At 37.3% G+C, this 21,540-nt stretch overlaps 1 protein-coding gene across 2 annotated transcripts in view; it reads right to left on the bottom strand.

Annotated features, from left to right (window-relative positions):
• Cdh6 (cadherin 6) overlaps window positions 1-21,540 on the bottom strand; it is a 132,452-nt gene that overhangs the window by 49,261 nt on the left and 61,651 nt on the right. For both annotated transcript variants that reach the window (XM_015496393.2, XM_048802955.1), the window contains exon 2: window positions 9,197-9,551. In XM_015496393.2, coding sequence (XP_015351879.1) covers window positions 9,197-9,424 — 228 coding nt within the window. In that variant the 5' untranslated portion in view covers window positions 9,425-9,551. The remainder of the gene's footprint in view (window positions 1-9,196; window positions 9,552-21,540) is intronic.

Genomic DNA, 21,540 nt, shown 5'->3' on the forward strand with positions numbered 1-21,540 from the left:
AAAAAAAAAAAAAAAAACTTTGGTTCAATAACAGGGAGTTTGTGATATTAATTTTAACTTAACTATTCTAACAAATCAAAACATTATTATTCTCCAAGTGCAAGAGTCATCTTGTGAATGGCTGGATGCCTGAAATTTTTTTATTGAAAACAAACAAGACCTAACCAGATACTCACATTTCATTACAATTGAAAGAACCTAACCTCAGATTGCAATGGAATTCGACGATGTTTTCAAGTGACATGATTAATAGTCAGGTAATGTGAATGTGGTGTGCGTTTTATTTCTATTTTGGATGGGATAATAGAGACAGCGTCATATTCCCTGTGAGCTCAGCATGCTGAATTGCTATGGGTGAATCTCACACCTCAGCTGCCTTGGCCACTCCCTTCTGTCACTGGCCCAGGGTATGTCACTTCACACCCTGGAGCCCCTGGAGTCACCAAGCATTCACCTTCCTTTCTCCATTCTCTGTTTCTCCCGCTCCTGGAAGGCACACTTTTAGCAGGGTGTCTTCCTCCTTCAAGTCCTTAGTAAGCGAATATGCCAAGCCCTGTGTGAGTCCTTTCTGTGTATTAACTTCTTTAATCCTCACCTCCATAATTCTGTCACTTCCCTTTAATAGTTGAGGGAAATAAGAAGGAACTAGCTCACCCACTATTCATCAGCAGTGCCTGGTCGGGGTCCAACATAGGCAACCTATGCTGGGCACTCACATTCTTTAATGAATAATTGCGGAATGAATCAAAAGTATTTTCTCTCCCAATCTATAAAAATGCCATAGCTGAGGTATTAGGTCTTACCTCCAATCTCTGTTCCCTCTCGTCAGCACTGCATCCCCCACCCAAAGTCATGCTTTTTGTTTTGCCCCCTTTACTGCCCTCAGGTTCTTTGAAACATACCAACTCACCTAAAATATTTATAAACATATTTCACAAATGTATACATTTTTATCTTCTAAAATGCCTCTTTTCTGTTGTGCATATATATTCTCTATGAAGGGAAAACTGGAAGAGACAATAAATATTTTTTGTTTCCTATTTTAGCATGCATTTTTTTCTTATTTCAGGTGAGTAATTTCAAATCGGATTCCTTACACTGGCCTTTTAGACTATTTGTTACTTTTACTTATTTATCAATAATGGCAACAAAAAAACTCTTTCTTATTCTCTTAATGGAAATTTCTGTGTTTCCTTTTGACTTATTCTTCAGTGCCAGAGGGAAAGATACACTTGCAAAGGATACCGATATATTTACCTTGCTCACAAGGATTCTGTTTCATTGTCATCTTGATAACTGACAACATAAAGTCTTGTAGAAGGTGGAGTTTGCTACCAACATGCTACACATACACAAAAAAATCACCTCCTGGAGGTAACAATGGCTCACTGACTTCTTGATGAAGGCCATCAAAGGAAGAGGCTGTCACTGAAAACCTGTTTATTTTTGGCAAAACGTAGTTGTAGTACAAGGAAGAGATCTTTTAGTTTGGCTAGAGATGTGAAGGCCTCCAAAAATTCAGTTTATAACTCTGGCTACAATATATCTTTGGCTTTTATGTTACTGAGCATGAAAAAACCGAAACAAACTGGTGGTGTAAGAATTTATTTGCAGTTGATTACAAATATGTAAGGAATTTATTACTAGATTTTTAAAATAAAATTCAGTTAAAATTATAAATAGGGATATATATATATATATATATATATATATATATATATATATATATATATATAAAATTCTAATTTGTTATATAGAAGTACAATTCATATTATACATATAGAGCACAATTTTTCATATTTCTGGTTGTACACAAAGTAGAGTCACAGCATTCATGTCTTCATAGACGTTCTTAGGGTAATGATGTCCATCTCATTCCACCGTCTCTCCTACCCCCATTCTCCCTACTCCTCCCTCCTTTGCTTTATCCAGAGTTCATCTAATCCTCCCATGCTCCCCCACCCCATTATGAATCTGCATCCTTATATCAGAGAAAACATTCAGCATTTGGATAAGCAGGGATTTTGATTTGAAAAGAAATATAAACTAGGTTATCGGCATTCTGCATATTTATATTCCCATCTAACACGGGGGACACAAAGTATGGCAAAAATGGAGAACTCCAGTCAAATGAAGTAATTATACAGTTTAATAATTGCACCAACAAACTGTCATCACCAGTAAAGAAATACTCAGCAATATCTGTAGAATAGATTTCAGGGGAACCTGTCATAACCAGTATGGGGTCTTCAATGACCCTCAACAATCTCTAGCTCTGTTCAACTTAGGGAGCCTAGCTACATCAGCAGTAAAAGGGACTGAACTCTTAACTCTCTTTTATTCACCTTGATCCCTCCATTTTGCTCAACATATTGAATTCAAGCAGGAGGCTATAGGATTCCACCCGCATAATGAAATGGAAGTTGGAGGATTTGGGATATTGTCCTTATTTGAATCTTTATACATTACCGGGCTCTTTCTACAGCCTGGGCGGCCTTTGGGTTTATGACCAAGGTCAGACAGTCTAACTTTTCTGCTCTTCACATGAGCTACCATGCATAGAAGGAGGTTTAAGAGTCAGAAAATTGCAGCTACACAGGACACTTTCTTAGCATCAAAAAGCAAATTGAAGCTTTTGTCATTAAGAATGTGAAATCAGTTGCTCAATAGTGGAAATAAAATGAGGATTGCTGCCAATATTGGCAGTTGGTAAGCGATGTCATGAAACATTTTTAAAAAGTATATTCAATGAGTGAGCGTGTGCACCCACTCTCTTTTAAATACACTAACCAGTTGAAATATAAAAATGTTAAATGGCTGAGCATTAAATTTAAATGATGAAGAAGAAAGATGTGCCCAAGGCACTTGCCCTGACTCAGGGAGAAAAGATTATTGCGGGTCATTGAACTAGAACAGAAGTTTATAGAAGGTTATCAAGGGAAAGAAAAAGACTTTTAAAAAAATCACAATGACCAAAAAGATCACTAATTGTATATCTAATTTTAAAATGCTCACATTCTATAACTATTTTGAATATCACTGATGTGTTCTGGAAATTAAAATTAAGAAAAAAAAGGAATGTTCATAATAATAATACAACCGTATTTGTATAGCTCTTTGAAAGTAGTATTTAAAAACAATTCTTTTTCTCTTAGATTTCAGACAGTAGATTCTCAGAAGATATTTGTGGCATTGAGTGGAATGCCATCACTAATGCCAAAGCATGTTCTGCTGTTTTTTCATTTGGGCTTCAAAATGGATCTGTGAAGCAGTGGACATACTATGAAAGGGGAAATAATAGAATTTAGGTGGTCAGGCAGTGCAGTCTCACTACCAGGGTCCTAGCATCAGGAGACCTTAGTCTATAACACTAGACTTCTTGGCTTATTCATGTGTAAAACAAGGATATAAGTAATACACTAAGGTTGCTATAAAGATCTGTCTTAGTCTGTTTTCTCTTGCTATAATAGAATACCAGAACCTGGGAATTTTATAAAGAAAAGGGGCTTTACAGTTCTGGAGGCTGGGAAGTCCAAGAGCATTTGCTTGGCTTCTGGTGAAGGCCTTATACTGCTTCAAGTCATGGCAGAAAGTGGAAGGACTGGAAGTACGTGCAGAAGAGAGAGGGGCAGGGAGTGCTGTACACTTTATAACAACCTGCTTTTATCATATCTAACCTACTTTCATGGGAATTATATGAATCCCCTTGCAAATGTGACCCAAACACCTCTTTAGAGCCCCACTACCTCTTAACACCATTACATGAACAATTACATTTCAGTTTAAATTTTGGTGGGGACCAACCATATCAAAACCATAGGATCTAATGAGAAGATACCTTTGAAGCACTGAGCACAGTATCTGGGACCCAGCCACACTCAGTGAATGCCAGCTGTGACATCACTTTAATCTGTTGCAGCTGTTTGAAGTGACACACGTGCCTCAGATTCCTAACCACCCATCTAATTAATGCTGGGAGCTCTCTACTCAAGCTGTGGCCTTCTCAGAAAAGTGATCATAATATAAGAATAAAAGAAAGTGATTCTTTAACATCATCATTTTTTAACTGTTCTTGCAGAATGGATAAAATATTGCTTCATGTTTGCTAAGTTTGGATCAGATAATTATGGGAACAAATAATTGCCCATCCCTAATTTTAAAGGTGCATATGGATGATGACTTTTATTTTTATGGGCTTTTAAAACATTGCTGCCTAATTAATTATCTTGAGAAGAGTGACTTCCTTGAATTGAAAGATGTCAATTTTAAAGACTTAAGAGAAATGCATATTGGGAAAACCTGCACATTGGAGCCTCAAATAGAACCTAAAAATTCATGATATTAAAACACCACCACCAACAACAACATATCACTGTTTTAGAATCCTACCAGAAGAAAACCATTGCCAACTTCCAAAAGCTAATGTCAGAAAATACTTATGAAAGTAGAGTTTATTAAATTACATAAAAACAGATGTCCTTGTAAGCTACTAGATGTAAAAGCACCTCAAACACTTCTAATGGAATTATGTCTTCTGAGTACATTGTGTGGAAGGAAGGTATAAAGAACACTAGAAGATAAGGTGCAAGAGACTTCACCTGGGGCTGCTTAATAACAACAATGTGTAATCTTTAGCTTGAAGTTAGACCTAATTCTGAGATTTTAATACACTCATGTTTGTATTAGTGAATGCCCACACCTTCAAAATCCAATCCATGTCCACAGCTACCTTTGCTCTTCTTTTTGTATTGTAATCTTAGACTAATATCAATCATGATCAAGGAATTGCTATATTATGTAGAGCTTGCAAGGATTTCTGAAAATTTGGTATTGTAATGTTTCCCTCCCATTTTTCTATTAAGTTTACATGAGCCAGAGATAACCTAAGTGGATTCTGTATAAAATCAAATACTCTTCTCTTTAGTCCCTGACAAGAAAACAGGCTCCTCTTAGTTTCTGGTGTCATCAGGGACACTTCCACTGGCCTGGTTGTTCAATTTCTAAGCTTCTGACTCTGGACCTTTAGCTTCTGTATCCAATTAACTAGGAGATAATGGCAACTCTCCCTCCCTCTGCAGTGTGAGCTAACACCTGCTCTCCCTTTAAAATGGGGTTCAAACATCAACTCCTCTAGGAAGCTCTGTTGAACCCCAAAGCCTGGTGGGCCTCTTTCCTTTATATTTCTGAAACACCACAGATGCCCATTTTATTACCAAACTTGCTGCATTTTGTTATTATGATCGGCAAGAATAACATCCTAGGATTGTGGTTCTCAACTTTTGTAACATATTAGAATCACCAATACTTAAATTAAAACCTCGCTGAATCAGAATCTCTGGGGAGGTAAGGCCCAGGCAAAATGTTTTAAAAGCAGCATTTTTCAAATTTTATTGTACCAACAGTTCACCTGGGGTTCTGGTTAAAACACAGATTCTGATTTTATAAGCTCTGGGGTGGAACCTGAGATGGTATATTTTGAACAAGCTCTCACAGATGCTGCTTATGCTAAACCACCTCAAAGTTGCCTGCAAATGGTCATGCATTTTAGGAAAAAAATATCCTTACCTATATCTGTATCTATGTTTATATCTTATGGTCACAAACTCTTACCCAGCACAGGACTCCTCTCCAGTTACCTCTACCTGCCATCACCTTTTTGTATGAGTGGAATTGTTGAGATTTTTCTCATAAATGAGAATTTGGTTCATCAGTATTTCAGCTACAATTGTTCTTCACCACTTTCATCTCAGGGAATGCATTCTCCCCAGCCCTACCTTTTTCTTGTTTCCCCTCTCATCTTCACTGGTTGTGCAACACAGTGGAAGGCTGAGGGGCATCAAGAGAGGGAGAGGAGGCAAGTCCCACTGCTGTAGCTTGGGCTTCAGCTTCTAAGCACACTCTATTTCTTTACATCATTGGACCTGGGATTCCCTCTTTGGCTCTTGTGACCTTCTGTGACCCCCCTTTTCCTCTCGTACCCCTGAAAGCTCTCTGCTCCCCACTCCCATCTCATATTTTCCTTGCTCACCACAGTCACGACTATCTCTTCTGACTTACCCCAAGATAATATAAACATCAAATGTTTGTAATAGAAAATATTTTTCTTTGGAATTTAAGCTCTATGTGCTCAACAGCATTACTTTTCCTCACTTCACACTTCTATCCTTCCACATACGGATCAGATCAATCTTCTCTGTTTTAGGCGACCTTGTTAGGCTCTGGGTAATTATTGTTTAGTAGGGCTAACGGCAAGATTGAAGCCTTTTTTAGTTTTTGTGCATCTTATGTGCCAACTTAACTAGAGTCCCATGGTTCCCGGAGTGTGTGCCGAGGCAGCCTGGGATGCAGCAGGAAACTCCTCTGAACTTTTTTTTAAAAGTTCATGGGACAGATAGGCACATATCACAGCCATCAGCCCCCTTGAGAATTACTGGTTCAAGTTAGTTCTCAATTTCTACAGTAGGTGGTGCTGCACTCCATTGAATGATGTCATTTGTAACCCAAGTTTTCCATAGTGGCTGTGATAAAAGCAACCGCAGTACAAAAATCATTGTGGAAAAGGAAACAAGGAGGGTGGTATCAGATCTGACAGAAAAGTTGTGCAATGCCCAAGAAATGCATATATTCCATTTGTAAGTAACTGTGGTTAAGAGTGAAATAAAAATATTATTTTTTTCTGTCAATTAAGACATATTATTTTTTTTCGAAGAGTTACTAGATTGTTAGAGCAGAAATACTAAGTTGTTTGAGCTTGTTTAATACATGGAAACATTAGGTGTTTCTTTTACCTTAAGGCCACTGTTAAAAAGACCTTTAGAGAATGTTTTGGAACCTCTGCTCTAGTCTAACATTGTCCTAACATGGATGATATGAATTATTACATCAGGTGTCTATTTTATTCCATGTCAATTAAAGGTGACCACATGGCCACAGATGAGAGACACTTGTTTCTCTTTTTTTTTTCTGAAAAATGTTTTTTCTTTTCCTCATGTCTCATAACTACGAGGAGCTGAGGGAGGGGCAAGAGGGAAGAGCAGATGATGGTGAGGTAGGGAAATTTTGCAAAATATCCACGTGCGACGAGTCTGGTTAAAGCTATCACTGCAAAGGGATTTTACCATTATCCTCTATATTTTCCACCCACTGAGATTTGTTAATTACCCCATTTTACTTCTGCAGTGATATAGAAGTTAATGTTCCACTAGACTGCATTGCACATTTGTTTAATAGAGCATATACAATGATTTTTTTTTCACCAGTATTAGTAGTTTCTTTACACACCTATTGTGTGCTAGCCTAAACTGCGTGTCTCAGACCACCCTGCAACTCCACCAGGTATGCATTGCTTCATGTATGTTCTAGATGAAGAGATGAAAACCTGAAACAGTTAATAACCTGCCCTGGGTCACAGTGGCAACTGGCAGCACAGGGATGCTCCTCGATCTGCTTGAGTCCACAGCTTGCAACTTTTCCCCATGGCAATTGGACCTCTCACAATTATAACTGTGAAACTGATTCTTATGCAGTTTAGCTGCCGCTGCTTCTAGTATTCTGAAATATCCTGGACTTTCTTTAAGAATATGTGGCATCATTGACATAACACGGCATCACAATTTGAGAAGAAAAGCAGAAAAGAAAAAAGTGGGGGAAGGGGGGTCAATCCTTTAGACAAAGCACTTTTTAAAACTTAATATTCTTTGGCAATAAGATATTTGTGCTGTAAAAAGTGCTTTAAAGAATTAAAGATTTTTTTTTAAACAATTCACCACCACCCTATTAACACAGTGTTTTTCAAATTTCACAAAGGAAATGCAGTACAAGTAAATGAACTGTCTTTCCTCAGTGGTCACACAGTGTGTGAGTTTCACAGCAAATCCGTGGCTACATCCTTGAGGGATCTATGTTGATGTTCACCCCTTCACTGAGCACTTCCTTTCCTATTTTATTCCACATTAATAATTCACTTCACTGGAACATTGCCTGGTTATCTCAGCCTAAGCCACGGTCGGCTTTTCTCCTTCATTCATAGTGGTAAATACTTAGAATATTTGCACACAGTGATTCAGGGATATTTGATCACAGATTGAAGTGTGAACATGCAGCTCTTGGAATCGGCAAGACTTATTCTATTTGCATGAGACTTATTCTATTTGAACGCCTAATAGAGGCGTTCAAAAATAATTGCTATGATAAGAAATGAAGACATTTTATATCTGTATTTTTATGTTCATTCTCATTTTGTTTATGTAAGGGATGCGTATCAATACTTTTTTCTCATCAATACCACCTTATGGAACGCCGAATCTGCAAAGCATGAGCCCACATTCCTGGCATTTCTTTTACCTCTTTGCAGTATGCAGATATTCTGCCACAGGAAGGTAGGTGATGATACAATTTCAGTGACACTCATGATGACAGTCAACCCAAGCTGCTTCTCTGACTCAGCTCCAGGAATTGTAAGGGCTATAATAAGCCATGCCTCCTCACTCTACTTTCTAGAGTCAGTAAGATGGTCAGAAACTGTTTAGAAATAGCACCTTTACATAACCATTTTTCTCTTTTGTCAACCTGGCTACAAGTAAATCATAGAATTTAAAACATCTCATTTTTGCCAATTACCTGAGATGAGATTAAGGCTAAATAGTAACCACTGCCAAGATAACCACCACATCTGACCCATGGTGCTGGGTTTTGACAACAAAAATCTTCATTTGGTCCAGAACAGAGAGGGCGTGGGTAGCAGAGTTAAGAAATAGTTAATTTGAATTTGGCCAGAGGACTCCAGCTCAGAATGTTTGCTTTCAGATGAGGAAAAGGAACCTACCTCTCCTTACAGCATAATCTCTCTATTCCTATTTTTAATCCACCCTACTTTATAAAATAGCTGGACCCCATTTTTCAAGCTAAAGTAAAAATTAAAGGATTTATGATAATCCTATGCGGATGGTTGTGGGCGTTTCATTTTTCACTGAAGCATTTTCTCTTTCTTTGTTGCACAGCTAACATTTCTCAGCTTCTTGCTACAGTCTTCTTCCCGAAACTACTCAAGAAGGAAAAAAAAAAAAAAAAGTCTTACCAGATAAGCAACAATTCTCACTGTACTGGGGAACAGTTGACAGCCTCCCCGTCTATTTATGAGAAGTAACTTCTTCAGGCTTTGAAACCCAGAATGTGAAAGTGCGCACAGGAATCCTACCTTGCCCACGTACTGATAATCCGATCCCGTGTACTCCTCCAGGAGAAAGAACTGATTCCACATCCAGCTCCTTTTCGAACGGTTCAGCTCATTTTTGCTGTTTCCAGAGAGCTCCAGGGCCCTTTTCTTTGCTGGGAAACCACTAGTCCTCTTAGATAACGGAGTGGAGAAAGTTGGGTAGGGCTGACCGACCCAAAAGAGCAGCAAGAAGTACCGGTAAGTTCTCATGCTGATAGCACCGTGAGTCCCGGGTAGCGAGTCCCCCTCTCCTTGAAGCGCCTCTTCTCACTGCACGGTATCCAGCCTCATTCCTCTTTTCTTCCTTAATGTTCTTTGCTTGGCTCTCAGAGGATATCTGGAAAGAATAATAACATATCAAGCATTTTTAGAGATGCTTAAAATTCAGTGTTAGAGCAAATAGGCTGGAAAAGGGGGGCAGAAATTTGAATAGCAAAACAACAACAAAAAAGAGTTGGCTATCAATTTTGAAATGAGGAAACCGGTCTTTCAGATATGCTAAGTGGAAGGCATGTGCCGGTAGGAAGCTGCTGTTTTCCTTCTTTTCTATCACTTAAAAATCCTATTTTAATGTGGGGAAAAGGGTACACTTGTACATTGCTGGTGGGACTGCAAATTGGTGCAGCCAATTTGGAAAGCAGTATGGAGATTTCTTGGAAAGCTGGGAATGGAGCCACCATTTGACCCAGCTATTCCCCTTCTCGGTCTATTCTCTAAAGACCTAAAAAGAGCATGCTACAGATGTTCATAGCAGCACAATTCACAATAGCAAGACTGTGGAACCAACCTAGATGCCCTTCAATAGATGAATGGATAAAAAAAATGTGGCATTTATACACAATGGAGTATTACTCTGCATTAAAAAATGACAAAATCATAGAATTTACAGGGAAATGGATGGCATTAGAGCAGATTATGCTAAGTGAAGCTAGCCAATCCCTAAAAAACAAATGCCAAATGTCTTCTTTGATATAAGGAGAGTAACTAAGAACAGAGTAGGGTCGAAGAGCATGAGAAGAAGATTAACATTAAATAGGGATGAGAGATGGGAGGGAAAGGGAGAGAGAAGGGAAATTGCATGGAAATGGAAGGAGACCCTCAGAGTTATACAAAAGTAGATACAAGAGGAAGTGAGGGGAAAGGGAAAAATAATACAAGGGGGACAAATGAATGTCAGTAGAGGGGGCAGAGAGAGAAGAGGCGAGGGGAGGGAAGGGGAGGGGGGATAGTAGAGGATAGGAAAGGCAGCAGAACACAATAGACACTAGTATGGCAATATGTAAATCAATGGATGTGTAACTGATGTGATTCTGCAATCTGTATTTGGGGTAAAAATGGGAGCTCATAACCCACTTGAATCAAAGTGTGAAATACGATATATCAAGAATTATGTAATGTTTTGAACAGCCAACAATAAAAAATTAAAAAAAAAAAAAAGAAGGAGAAATCCAAAATAGTGATTTTCCAAAGTTTTGAAACATTTTGACCTAAGGTACATTTTAATAATTACCTTGAATATATATTTGTTCTTTTCCTGTGTGGTTTTAAATGTTTTTTAATAAAGCAGAGAGGCCAAAAAAAAAAATCCTATTTTAAGTAATAGCGTTGCTATAGGTCAACATGTCAGAATGGATTATTTCACTACTCTTTTACCTTGGAATATGTGGGCTGAGATCTGGTTAGAAGAAACGAGTTTGTGTTTCTGATTCTATTTGCATATTTATCATCGTGAAATCTAAGGCAAAGAATACCACAGACAATTTAAATTCAATTGAAAGTGGATAATGTTGAAATTTCGGGAGGATGTATTGCGCACCTGTGTTGTGCCAGGCACCAGGCAAGGCAGAACCTATTCTGCAGACTCTTGGCTGCAGAGATGTGCTGTGTTGGAACAGTTTGGGTCAAGTAAGGTTGGAAAAGACAGTTCCCTTTTCTTCACAGTGCAGGTTAGCATATTGAAGTTTCTGAAGTGATATTTTACACCAATTACAATAAACCTATTTAATTCACATTCTCCAGACTGGACCAGAAAACTATTTTTGCTCTTGAGATTTACTTACATTATAGGATGGGTCAATGAACAACAGATAGAAATTGTATTTAAGAGCTAATAAGAATTAAATGATCAATTCTATTCAAAATCATTTAGGAGATCCTGAGATTTTTTTTTATCCCCAAATTTCACTTGTGTCTTAAGCAATCACATATGTATGTTAAAATCGGTCAAACAGTTTCTATGTAATTTTCACAGATGCATCAAACATATCTAAGAATCACAGTGAGGACCACCAACGGCAAGATCTTCAGAAAAGTCAGCTATTATACGTGTGGGTAATAATTTTCCATGGCAAATATTAATTTTCAAGAATACAACCTACCATTAAAAGATCCTGGAGCCAGACTGCTTGGCAAAGATCTCCCAACTTGAGTTACTAGCTTATGCTTAAAGTTGATTATGCCTGCCTTCTTCCTGAACTTTTCTACATATCTGGGGTGGGGGGACAATCTAACAAAATACTCCTTTATCTTACTATTTTATTTTATTTTATTGGTTTGAAATCAGGGGCATTCAACCACTGAGCCACATCCCCAGCCCTATTTTTTATTTTTTTGCATTTTATTTAGAGACAGTGTCTCACTGAGTTGCTTAGTGCCTCCCCATTCCTGAGGCTGGCTTTGAACCAGAAATCCTCCTGTCTCAGCCTCCTGATATCTTACTATTTGATGGAGGAAAATCATTTTATTAAAAAATATTAACAACAACAAGGAAGTACTTTCTAGGGTAGGACATAATTGTAATTGAACTGCTATACTCACTCTAAGCCATGTTAAAGAAACATATTTTAGGGAATTTGATCCGCCTTTTTAAAATTTTAATGTCAAAAGAGAGTGGTTCATTTTATTCCTATTATTCTATCACATAAATGTATACATGACCATTTTTTCCCTCCAGCAGTGAGTAATCATAATCACCTAACAAGTGGCTTAGTGGAAGTTTTCTGTTGGAAGATAAGTGAAATATTTCATGATGTTCAGCATTTTAAAACCTTTTTTCCATTATTATGCATCTTCTTGACAGTAAGCTGGGGAAGTTGAAAATTCTACAGGTGAGTAAATTAGTACTGTGTCAATTAGTCACTCTGGAGAAATGCCAGGCAACAGTATCCTTGTCATTTTGCAGCTTTGGTACAGGTGTGGAATGACTGACGATCAATTAGGTAACGATGATTCTTCTCTCTGCTATGGATGGGGCATAGAGGGGACAAGGGGGCATATGGAGAAAAGCCCTCAAAAGACATTTATTCATTTTTAGAAGTAGAGATCACACTGAGGTTGATTCAGCACAATTACATTTTTCTTAATTTCCTACATTCTCTATTATTTGCAAAGACAAATCCTGCAGTGAAGAATTACACGTCTGCTGCTGCACTCTGTGTGAGCCCCATGGTGCTGGCAGGAAAGAGGGATGCAGAGAATGGAGGCGTCAGCTGCTTAAAAGGCTGGCTCCTAAAGGCCATTTTAAAGAAAAATCGATCCCTGTGGGTGTTGTATGCAAACTCTACAAGCTGTTGCCACTTGAATATTAAATATTAGTTCTTTTTAATATCACAGATACCAAAATGTCAAGTATTTCATTTTTTTTTCTTTGTTGGTAATGAGCTTTTAAAGTGATGCAAATTTAAGCAGTGTTTCCAAGTATTCTATAACGTCTAGTTTGCTATAATCCAGTTCTTCTTGTATCAACTTGACAGGGTGAGGCCTTGTTAAAAACTCAATATGCAAAACTGAACACCACGAGCCACTCACATTTGATGTTAGTTTTTTTAGAAGGGCAGATTTAACTTGAAATTCTATGATTAAAAACCCTCTCTAAACTATTAAATATACACATCTTTATAACATTCTTTCTTTTTAGCTTAACAATCCCCATTTAATGTTTCTTAATAGGCAGGATTGTATGGTGGTTAAGATTATCAATGCTGAAGTCAGATTGCCTGTGTTTAGATCTAGGCTCTGAAATTTAGTCTCTATGAATTTGGGAAAATAATCTCACCCTACCTCAGTTTCTTCTTCTGTAAGTGGGGATAATTATGGTATGTACCTCATAGGGTTTTGTAAGGATTAAACAAGTCCTTATGTGCAAAGTACTTAGAACAGTACCAGGGCCTTGGAAAGATATTAGTAAGTGTGATTTATTGTTATATTACTTTCATTATTGTTACTACTATTTGTATTGCTGGTCTAGACTCCATCTATCACACATTTCATGAGTCTGCAGAAGCTGAGTTCTCTCTTAGGCCTAAATACTTTCTTGTTCAGAAAGCATCTTCAAGCAAGTCAAAATTCATTTAAAATTTGAAGCAAAGAAGCACTTGAAAATCAGAATGAATTCTCTGCCTAATTGTTTTCTTTTGTGTGGACTTGGATTCAGCACTTAGTAGTAATAGACACAGGGAAGGCAGCAACACGCTATTTCTGTAACCACTGATTGCACAACAGAGAAGAGCATGGAAAAAGGAGAGTTTGCTAGAGGACCAATCCACTTATATAATCTGTTCATTTCTTTTGTCCTTTCCATTTTATTATGCTAAGATCTAAAAAAAAAATCATCTTTACTTTATTAAGGTAGGGGAAAAACCAGAACTAGCTTCCACTTAGTAATTTTGCCTTTGTACAAATGGTATTGACAATTAACATACTGACATGATTCGTGTGTTATATCAGATAAGAATCAGATATAATTAAAATGAAACACATTTTTTTTTAGGTTTTTGCTTAATCTGAAAATATGAAGTGCAAAGAAAGTGAATATTCTCCTAGCAGGGTTTTTAATGAAAAAAAAAATCAGAAAAATCAGGATTCAAGATGAGGAATAGTCATGAGTTCAAGCAAAGAAAAGTGCTCATAAGTAACGTGGGAAGCTGTTGACTTCTGAATAGTCAAAACACAGGAGGAGTGCAGGGCCAGTGGTATTAGAGGTGGTGACTCATTCATAGATGCCAGGAAGTTGACTGGAAGGACAAGGAAGTAAGAATATACACAGAAGGAACCAGAAATTTTGACAGTGGGAGAGAAGGCAAATATTGTACCATTTTGTGTCCTCCCAACCCCTCCCTTTCATCTCCTCTTGGCATTAAGAGAAACTCAGGAAAATAAACAACTCTATAAAAATTCAAATTCAACTGCCTAATTACAGTCTAATGATAGTTTAGCAAGACTCTGTCTCAACTTTGGATTTTCTATTTGTTGGGGTCTAGGCTTTTTGGGGGAGAACTTTCTACTTCTTATAAGCAATCATAGGTATGCTCTGAAATCTGATGGGAAAAAGTTGTTGATCCAGAAAAATCTTTGCAGAAGCCTGATTTTAGTGACATGTAGAAGGTAATTAAGATGTTTATGGATAAATGGGCAAGACTCATACAACACTGATAATTGCATACTTTGAAAATTTATTTGCCTGGCAGCAAACATGCATATATGCTTTAATCTTTATGGAAGTACTTAGTCAAGTCCAGGTTTTAGTCAAAGCATGGCATTCAGGAGGAGTCTGGGCCTCATTAATTCAGGTTCTATTAATTTGGAATATGTGATAATTAATGCAAAGTTTTCCTTTGATTAATACAACCTTTGTCCTAGATTATTGGAAATTAATAGTATAAACTCGTTCCATAGGATATTAGAATGAGAAGACAAACTACAATGTCTACTGGTTCCCTAGAGTACTTTGAATCACTTTTCATTCACCAATAATTAATATGGTAATTAGAAAATTTCTCCATTGATTGAATTGCTTCTCCAGTGACTTATGTTTGATAACAGTTTGAATGACTCAACTGTATTATCTGGTTTTCAGATACTGATTCCATTAACACTGTTTACAGACAAACAGGTAAATATTTGAAAGCAAGATAATTATGTGAGAGTTTTAAAATTCAGACCTGGCATATGGTTGTTCTAGTGTTCTTGATTAATTCTAATCAGGACAATATTACTATAATGCTACTAGACTTACAAATTAAACCAAACATATTCATTTTTTTTTTTTTTTTTGGTTTGTGATGCCTTTACTTTGGTCTTGAAAGTACAGTACACATTTGGTAAAGCAGTGCTACAGATATACTTTTACTACTGAACTAATAAAAGGAGGCTCCAAACTCTATTATGAAATTGTGTTTTCAGATAAAGGGTGTTGCACAAGAGACTGTGGCATAACACTTTGCATCATGCTACCCACAGAAGATGTTTCTGAAGTATTGTTTGACTAAAGTCATCCCAACCCACTGAAGAACTTACACTTAAGTCATCCTAACGAATAAGCATAGAACTCTTTTCAGCATATGTGTCACAAACCACTTATTATTTTTTGGTACGTTTTCTCATGTTATATAATTAATGAAGGAGGAAGCAGCTGGTTGTTTATAGTTACTTAACACTTCTCTTGACCCCATTGCACTCAATGCTGAGCCTGAAGTTCTCCATTCCTGCTCTGGGTGCAATGGGAACAAGCATGGTGTTGACAACATTCAAATATAGTGAATTAAACAAACAGAATAGCATGTGGGGATGAATTAAACCAAATGAAGCCAAAGGTAAACTTGCCTTTGTACAAATAAATCTTTAAAAAATACATGTTATTTGTTCAGAGAGAAGAGTTTTATAGCCAATTAAGTTTGCTGAAGATCAATTTTCTGATCACCCAAGAACCTTTGTTTTGAATAGGTTGCTTCCTGCTATGAATAAAAGAGTGTGCCTGTAGGACATGGTAGATCTTCTAGAAGTGATGACATAAGGATAGAACCAATTTAAAATTTTTGGTAGGGATTTCACATGAAGTCTTCATTTCTAAACCTCCATTTCATTTTTTCTGTAAATGTCAAAGTCACTGTTGAGTAAAATTGGTTCCGTTTCGTGTGTGTAATGAACTCCACTGAAATGTGTCAAACAGCTTTGGCACCTCTCACCATGTAGCGTTTCTTCTGTGCCAATGAATCATTATGGCAACAGCCATCAAATGATGCCTGATTTTTTTGTAAATGTTTATATTTGTGGATAATATGCCAATCTGTTTGCAAACTGATGCATTTCCAGATGAAGCCATTTCAACAGTATTACCCTCGTTCTAAAATCATATTCCCCACATTAGATTAATGAAGATAAAAATCAAATGTGTTACAGCACATAAAACCCGGTTTTATATGTAGTTGAGGCTCAAGGAATATTTGGGTTGATACTCACATAGGACAAAACAAACACATTGGAATCAGAGGACAAAGACAAAGTTCTTGTTTCACATGGAGGGAAAAGCCTAAACTATTTTGTTGTGAGAAGAAGTGTCAGAATATGGTTAAAACCAGACTCTAGCATGCCACACATCAGGGTTAGAATCTCAGGCCTCCCCAAGAGTAGTGGGACAAGAAGAGACCAATTTGTGCCCCAATTTCCTCAACTAAAAATGGGAGGGTATTAATAGTACTTATCCTCATGGAATGGCAGTGCAGATGAAATTAACAAGTTCAACTATTTCATTACAATGGTCAAAACCATGTCACCCAACAAAGAATGTCTTAGCAGAGGACACAGGCAGGACATAAGCTTAGGACCGGATTTTGCCTTTTGAGCAGTCTTTGTTTTGCCTTTGGCAATGATGAAACTTAAGCCAGTTCCTAGTCTTTAGAAACCAGCAGATCTCCATCTCTGGGTTAACTTGAAACCTCAGAAGTCTGGGTGAGTCTGGTTCCAGAGTTGGTGGTGCAGCCTCTTGCACCAGTGCAGATGCTTCCCGGTGGCTACAGCCCTTACTGTTCCTTATTGTGTCCCCTTCTGGGGCCTTAGGTTCAACTGCCATTTACCATCTCACTTTCACTTCAGTTTTCTTAGAGCTACTTAGTTTTCTTAGGTCCTTCTCTGCATCCTGCCTGGCTCCTGAGGGCCTCTGGACTTGTAAACCCTGTTTTCCCCCAAAGATTTAGTCATGTGAACAAAGGAGAAGAGAATGTGTTTCATACTTTCAATTAACTATTCATGATAGGAATTTAAACATTCTTGTAGCAGAGTGTATGTTTAGTTTGCAGAAATGTATGAAAAACTTGATTTCACATTACCCTCTGTTTCTATGTTAGGTTGTCTGGCAGCTACATTAATTCCTTTGGACACATAGCCACTTAAAACAATGAAGTTTAAACAAGACTGGGAGATGTCTAAACCCACTAACTAATTAGCATGAATATTTTCAAAATTTCAATGAGTTTGTTCATCTTTTAATGCTCAATGAAAAGGCAGCCTGAGAGTATTGACTGGGAGCTATGGGCTAGCAGTAAATAGGGTATCTTCATGGGTATGGGGAGTTCAAAACAGACTTAACCTTATTAAATTACAAAAGGCATCACATATCTAAGTTTACCATTAAGTATTTATAAATTTGGCACATCATACATGGTTTTTAAAGACTTGAACTTGTATATAGTGTTATGAATAGCATAAATGTTTTGTTTTTGCTGACATATGTCTAAGTTTTTTTTTCATCACTGTCTTTCAAACTTTTATCAATGATGTTTAACTCCTAGATAAGAACATTGGTTGACACTTGGTATTTTCTATTCCATAACTTACTATGTGTTAGGTACCATCCTAAGCACATCATAAAGTTGTTTTGATCTAATTCTCACAACAATTCTATGAGGGGAAATAATATTCTTCCAATTTCTTCAGATGATAAACTGAAGCTTAGAGAGGATGAAGAAATGGTTCAAGGTTGTGCAATATGTATGTAATGAACCTGAGCTAACTGAAGGAATCAGATTAGGGTATCCTCACTCCAAACCCACATGAAGGAGTCACAGGCCAGGCTGTTGCTCACATGATAAGTGATCAATATAGCTGTGACCTTATAATTGAGTCTTCATGATTCCCCTAAAAAATAGCACCAATACAGGTCTCCAAGAAGTAAAATAATTGTCACAAAGTTTATGAGCTAAATAAGAACAGCAAACAAATATTTGCACTGTGCCAGGTAATAGGATAAATGTTCTACAAATATATATGTCTTACAGTGGTCCTTTGAGATGAGGACCATGTTCTTATTCTGTTTTAGAGATGAGAAGCACAGTCCTAGAGGAACTGGAGACTTTGCCCAAGGGTACACAGTAAGTGAGGCGCAGAAATTGGATAAAACCCAAATAACCTAGAAGTTCCTTCTTAATCCTAACACCCACTATCTCATTTGTATTTTGCTCTTGGAAACGGCATCTAGGTTTCATTTACTCTCATTTCAGACAAAACTTGAACAAATTTATCGTCAGATTTCTAAATCCCCAACAAATTGAACAAAAAGGCAAGGAGCGCTGGAAGCTGGAGTATCCACATTAGTGGGAAGGAATAGCTAAAAGGCTCAGGGGGAGTGGTCACATAAGGCAAGCGGAAGAACTGGAGGTAGAACAGAGTCAGGGGCTGGCCTTGGGAGAGCCGAGAAGTCCTACGCTCCACGTCAAGAACAGGGCGTGGCATATAGTAACACCAGATAAATATTTGTCAAATAAGTGAACTTATGGATGAACACATGCTTGGCTTCATATAAGAATGATTGAATGTGTACTTTGATAATATGACTGAAGACTGCAAGAATGGACATGAGTGTTTCACAGTACTGGAGGGTATCACTGTTTGTAAATACAGCTCCAGAAAACACATGGTGTTGGTCTTAAATTATTAAGGAAAAAACTCAGTTCTCCTAAATATTTGGCTTGAGGAAGCCTGGGTGGGTAGAATAAATAGGAAGAAAATTATTGTCAAAAGTCACTATAGTGGGCTGGGGATGTGGCTCAAGCGGTAGTGCCCTCGCCTGGCATGCCTGCGGCGCTGGGTTCCATCCTCAGCACCACAAACAAACAAAGATGTTGTGTCCACTGAGAAACTAAAAAATAAATATTAAAATTTTTTTTTCTCTCTCTCTTTAAAAATAAAAAAAGTCACTATAATGTTATTTAGAAGAGATGGACTTTCTGGGCCTATGTCTCTCTTCTTTCCATGCGAGAAGCAAACTCTTCTACTTTTTTGAGCATTTTTCAGGTATGAAATCAGTGTTGAGATGCTAATACCTAGGGACAAAATAGTATCATGGATAGACGTACACTGGAGCCAGTGTACCCATCTGTATACCAGCATCAGCCACTACTAGGTATAAGATACTGGTAAGTGGCTTGATAAAACATGCTTCCAATTTTATATCTTTAAGTCAAGAGTAGTAAAATCTTGGGGTTTTAGTGGCTGTGCCTGATAAATAACACCCCTTTTTCTCTTCCAAACTCTAAAAAAAAAAAAAAAAAGAATAGACTGTTAGGGAGATACCAAATTATCACCATTGTTACTTAAAACAAAGCCAAGGGGGTTTGCTAAGTAAACCCCAGAATTAGGCAGGCCCATGGAGTTGGGGTTACATTTGGTTTTGCTTTTTTTTTTTTTTTTTAAACAAAAGCAGAAAAGTTCCCAAGTGCAGACTCTAGTTCTACTTTTCAGAGTGGGACTTCCTACTCCTAGCCAGCTCACATAAACAACCTGAGGTCTGAAGAAAGTGATCAGGAGGAATCTGTTTTAATCCCCACTAATTAAAATGAGATATTAGAGACATCAGCAATGCTGAGAGCCAGTAAAACATTTATTATTTGCCAACAATTCTTGTATTTAAAGCTTTGCTTTTTGGAGTTGTTTACAACATCACTAAGAGGAAAAATATGAATAATTTAAAGATGGGGAGTTTAAAGGTTCCCTAAAAATATCTTTCACTTCAGGCCAATCAATGTATTACAAGCAAAATGAAACTCTTTTGCATCTCGCCTCACTTTCCCACCTACACACCCGCACACAGTGCAAAGAGGGATAATGATCTAGATATTTTTATTGTGCTTCAGACCTTTGCCTGTAAGCAATGAAAAGCTACCATGGCTATTCTTACTCCAAAGGATGGCAGTATTTATGGAGGTGCAGGAAGGAAATAAGCAAAGCTTCACTTGCTGTTTGGATAGCTTTGTTCACTCAGTGTGTTTTATGTAACACTTTATTTGCAGAGGATTCATAACCTAAATTAGATGCTTCTCAGAATGTCTTGGTGTAATAACTTAGAAGAAATGCAATTTAATAAATATTGTATAACCCATTAAAGGTGCACACTGCAACACTGAAAGGTTTCTTTCTTGAGACTAACCAAAGTGGAGGGGGCTTGTGATGGTGGGGACATCGTAACTAATTCGGGCTAATGTTAACTGACCATCAAATGAAACTTGCACCAGACAGGAAGACAATGTGCTTGAATGGGATGCTTGGTGTTGTATCAATTTTGATTGCCTTCATTTAAAAACTTTAATTAGAATCTCTGTTTACTTGAGTCAAATTGCGCATAAAATATCACGCAAAACATTTTAAAAGAGAATTTTAATTATACCACTAAAGAAATGCCCTTGTTCAATGTTTACTAAACACTTGCCAGAACAAGTTAATTAATACGTGTTTAAATACGTGAAAGAAGAAGAAGAGAAACAACAAAGGAATCACATTCATCTTTTGTCAAGTTTTGCTGTCGTCGTCAAAAAAGTTCAATTTCGGATTCAACCACCGCGCTGTCAGAGTGCGCGTGCGCGATTCCCAACAATGGGCGCCAAAACACAACGGAGGCCAGGGGAAAGCTCTTCCAAATGAGCTGTTGCTCCAAATAATTGCACATTGTTTGCTGTTCTGCAGTCACCACTCAAGTGCTTTCAATTTCTTTCATCTATTCGTTTATTTCCTGGTACAACATCAGAATGTTCAGACATTGCTGTTTTAACAGGTCAGCATGGGCTTTTTAATTATTTAAAAGCACAGGAAAAATAGTTTTTTTAAAATAGAAAGAGCATATGTGTAGAAAATTTTGATGATATTGAGATTTTAGTTCTAATTTTAATATGTCACCCACTTTTCAACTTTATCGTTTTAGATTCCCCTCTTTCTCCATCTATTAATGTAAGCTATGATTGATTGCTTGTGCTAGTAAAGATTGGTATTGGAAATCAATTGATGATCTGCCCAAACCAAAATGAAACCAGTCTCTTTGAGATATGACCTGTTATCTCAGTAACTTTGTGAAAAGTCAGAAGAAAAAGTATCCAAAGTAATGTTGAAATCTTTTAGAGAGATAAAAATACAAATATTCCATTACTTATCACTATCCTCACTAAGAACATTATTCTCCTAAATAGCATCATGGGTATTTACCTTTTCTTTCTTTAAAAAGAAGAAGATTTTTTTTAAAGAGAGAGAGAGAGAGAGAGAGAGAGAGAGAGAGAGAGAGAGAGAGA

Source organism: Marmota marmota, unplaced genomic scaffold, assembly GCF_001458135.2.
Source record: "Marmota marmota marmota unplaced genomic scaffold, marMar, whole genome shotgun sequence".
Classification (NCBI taxonomy): Eukaryota; Metazoa; Chordata; class Mammalia; order Rodentia; family Sciuridae; genus Marmota; species Marmota marmota.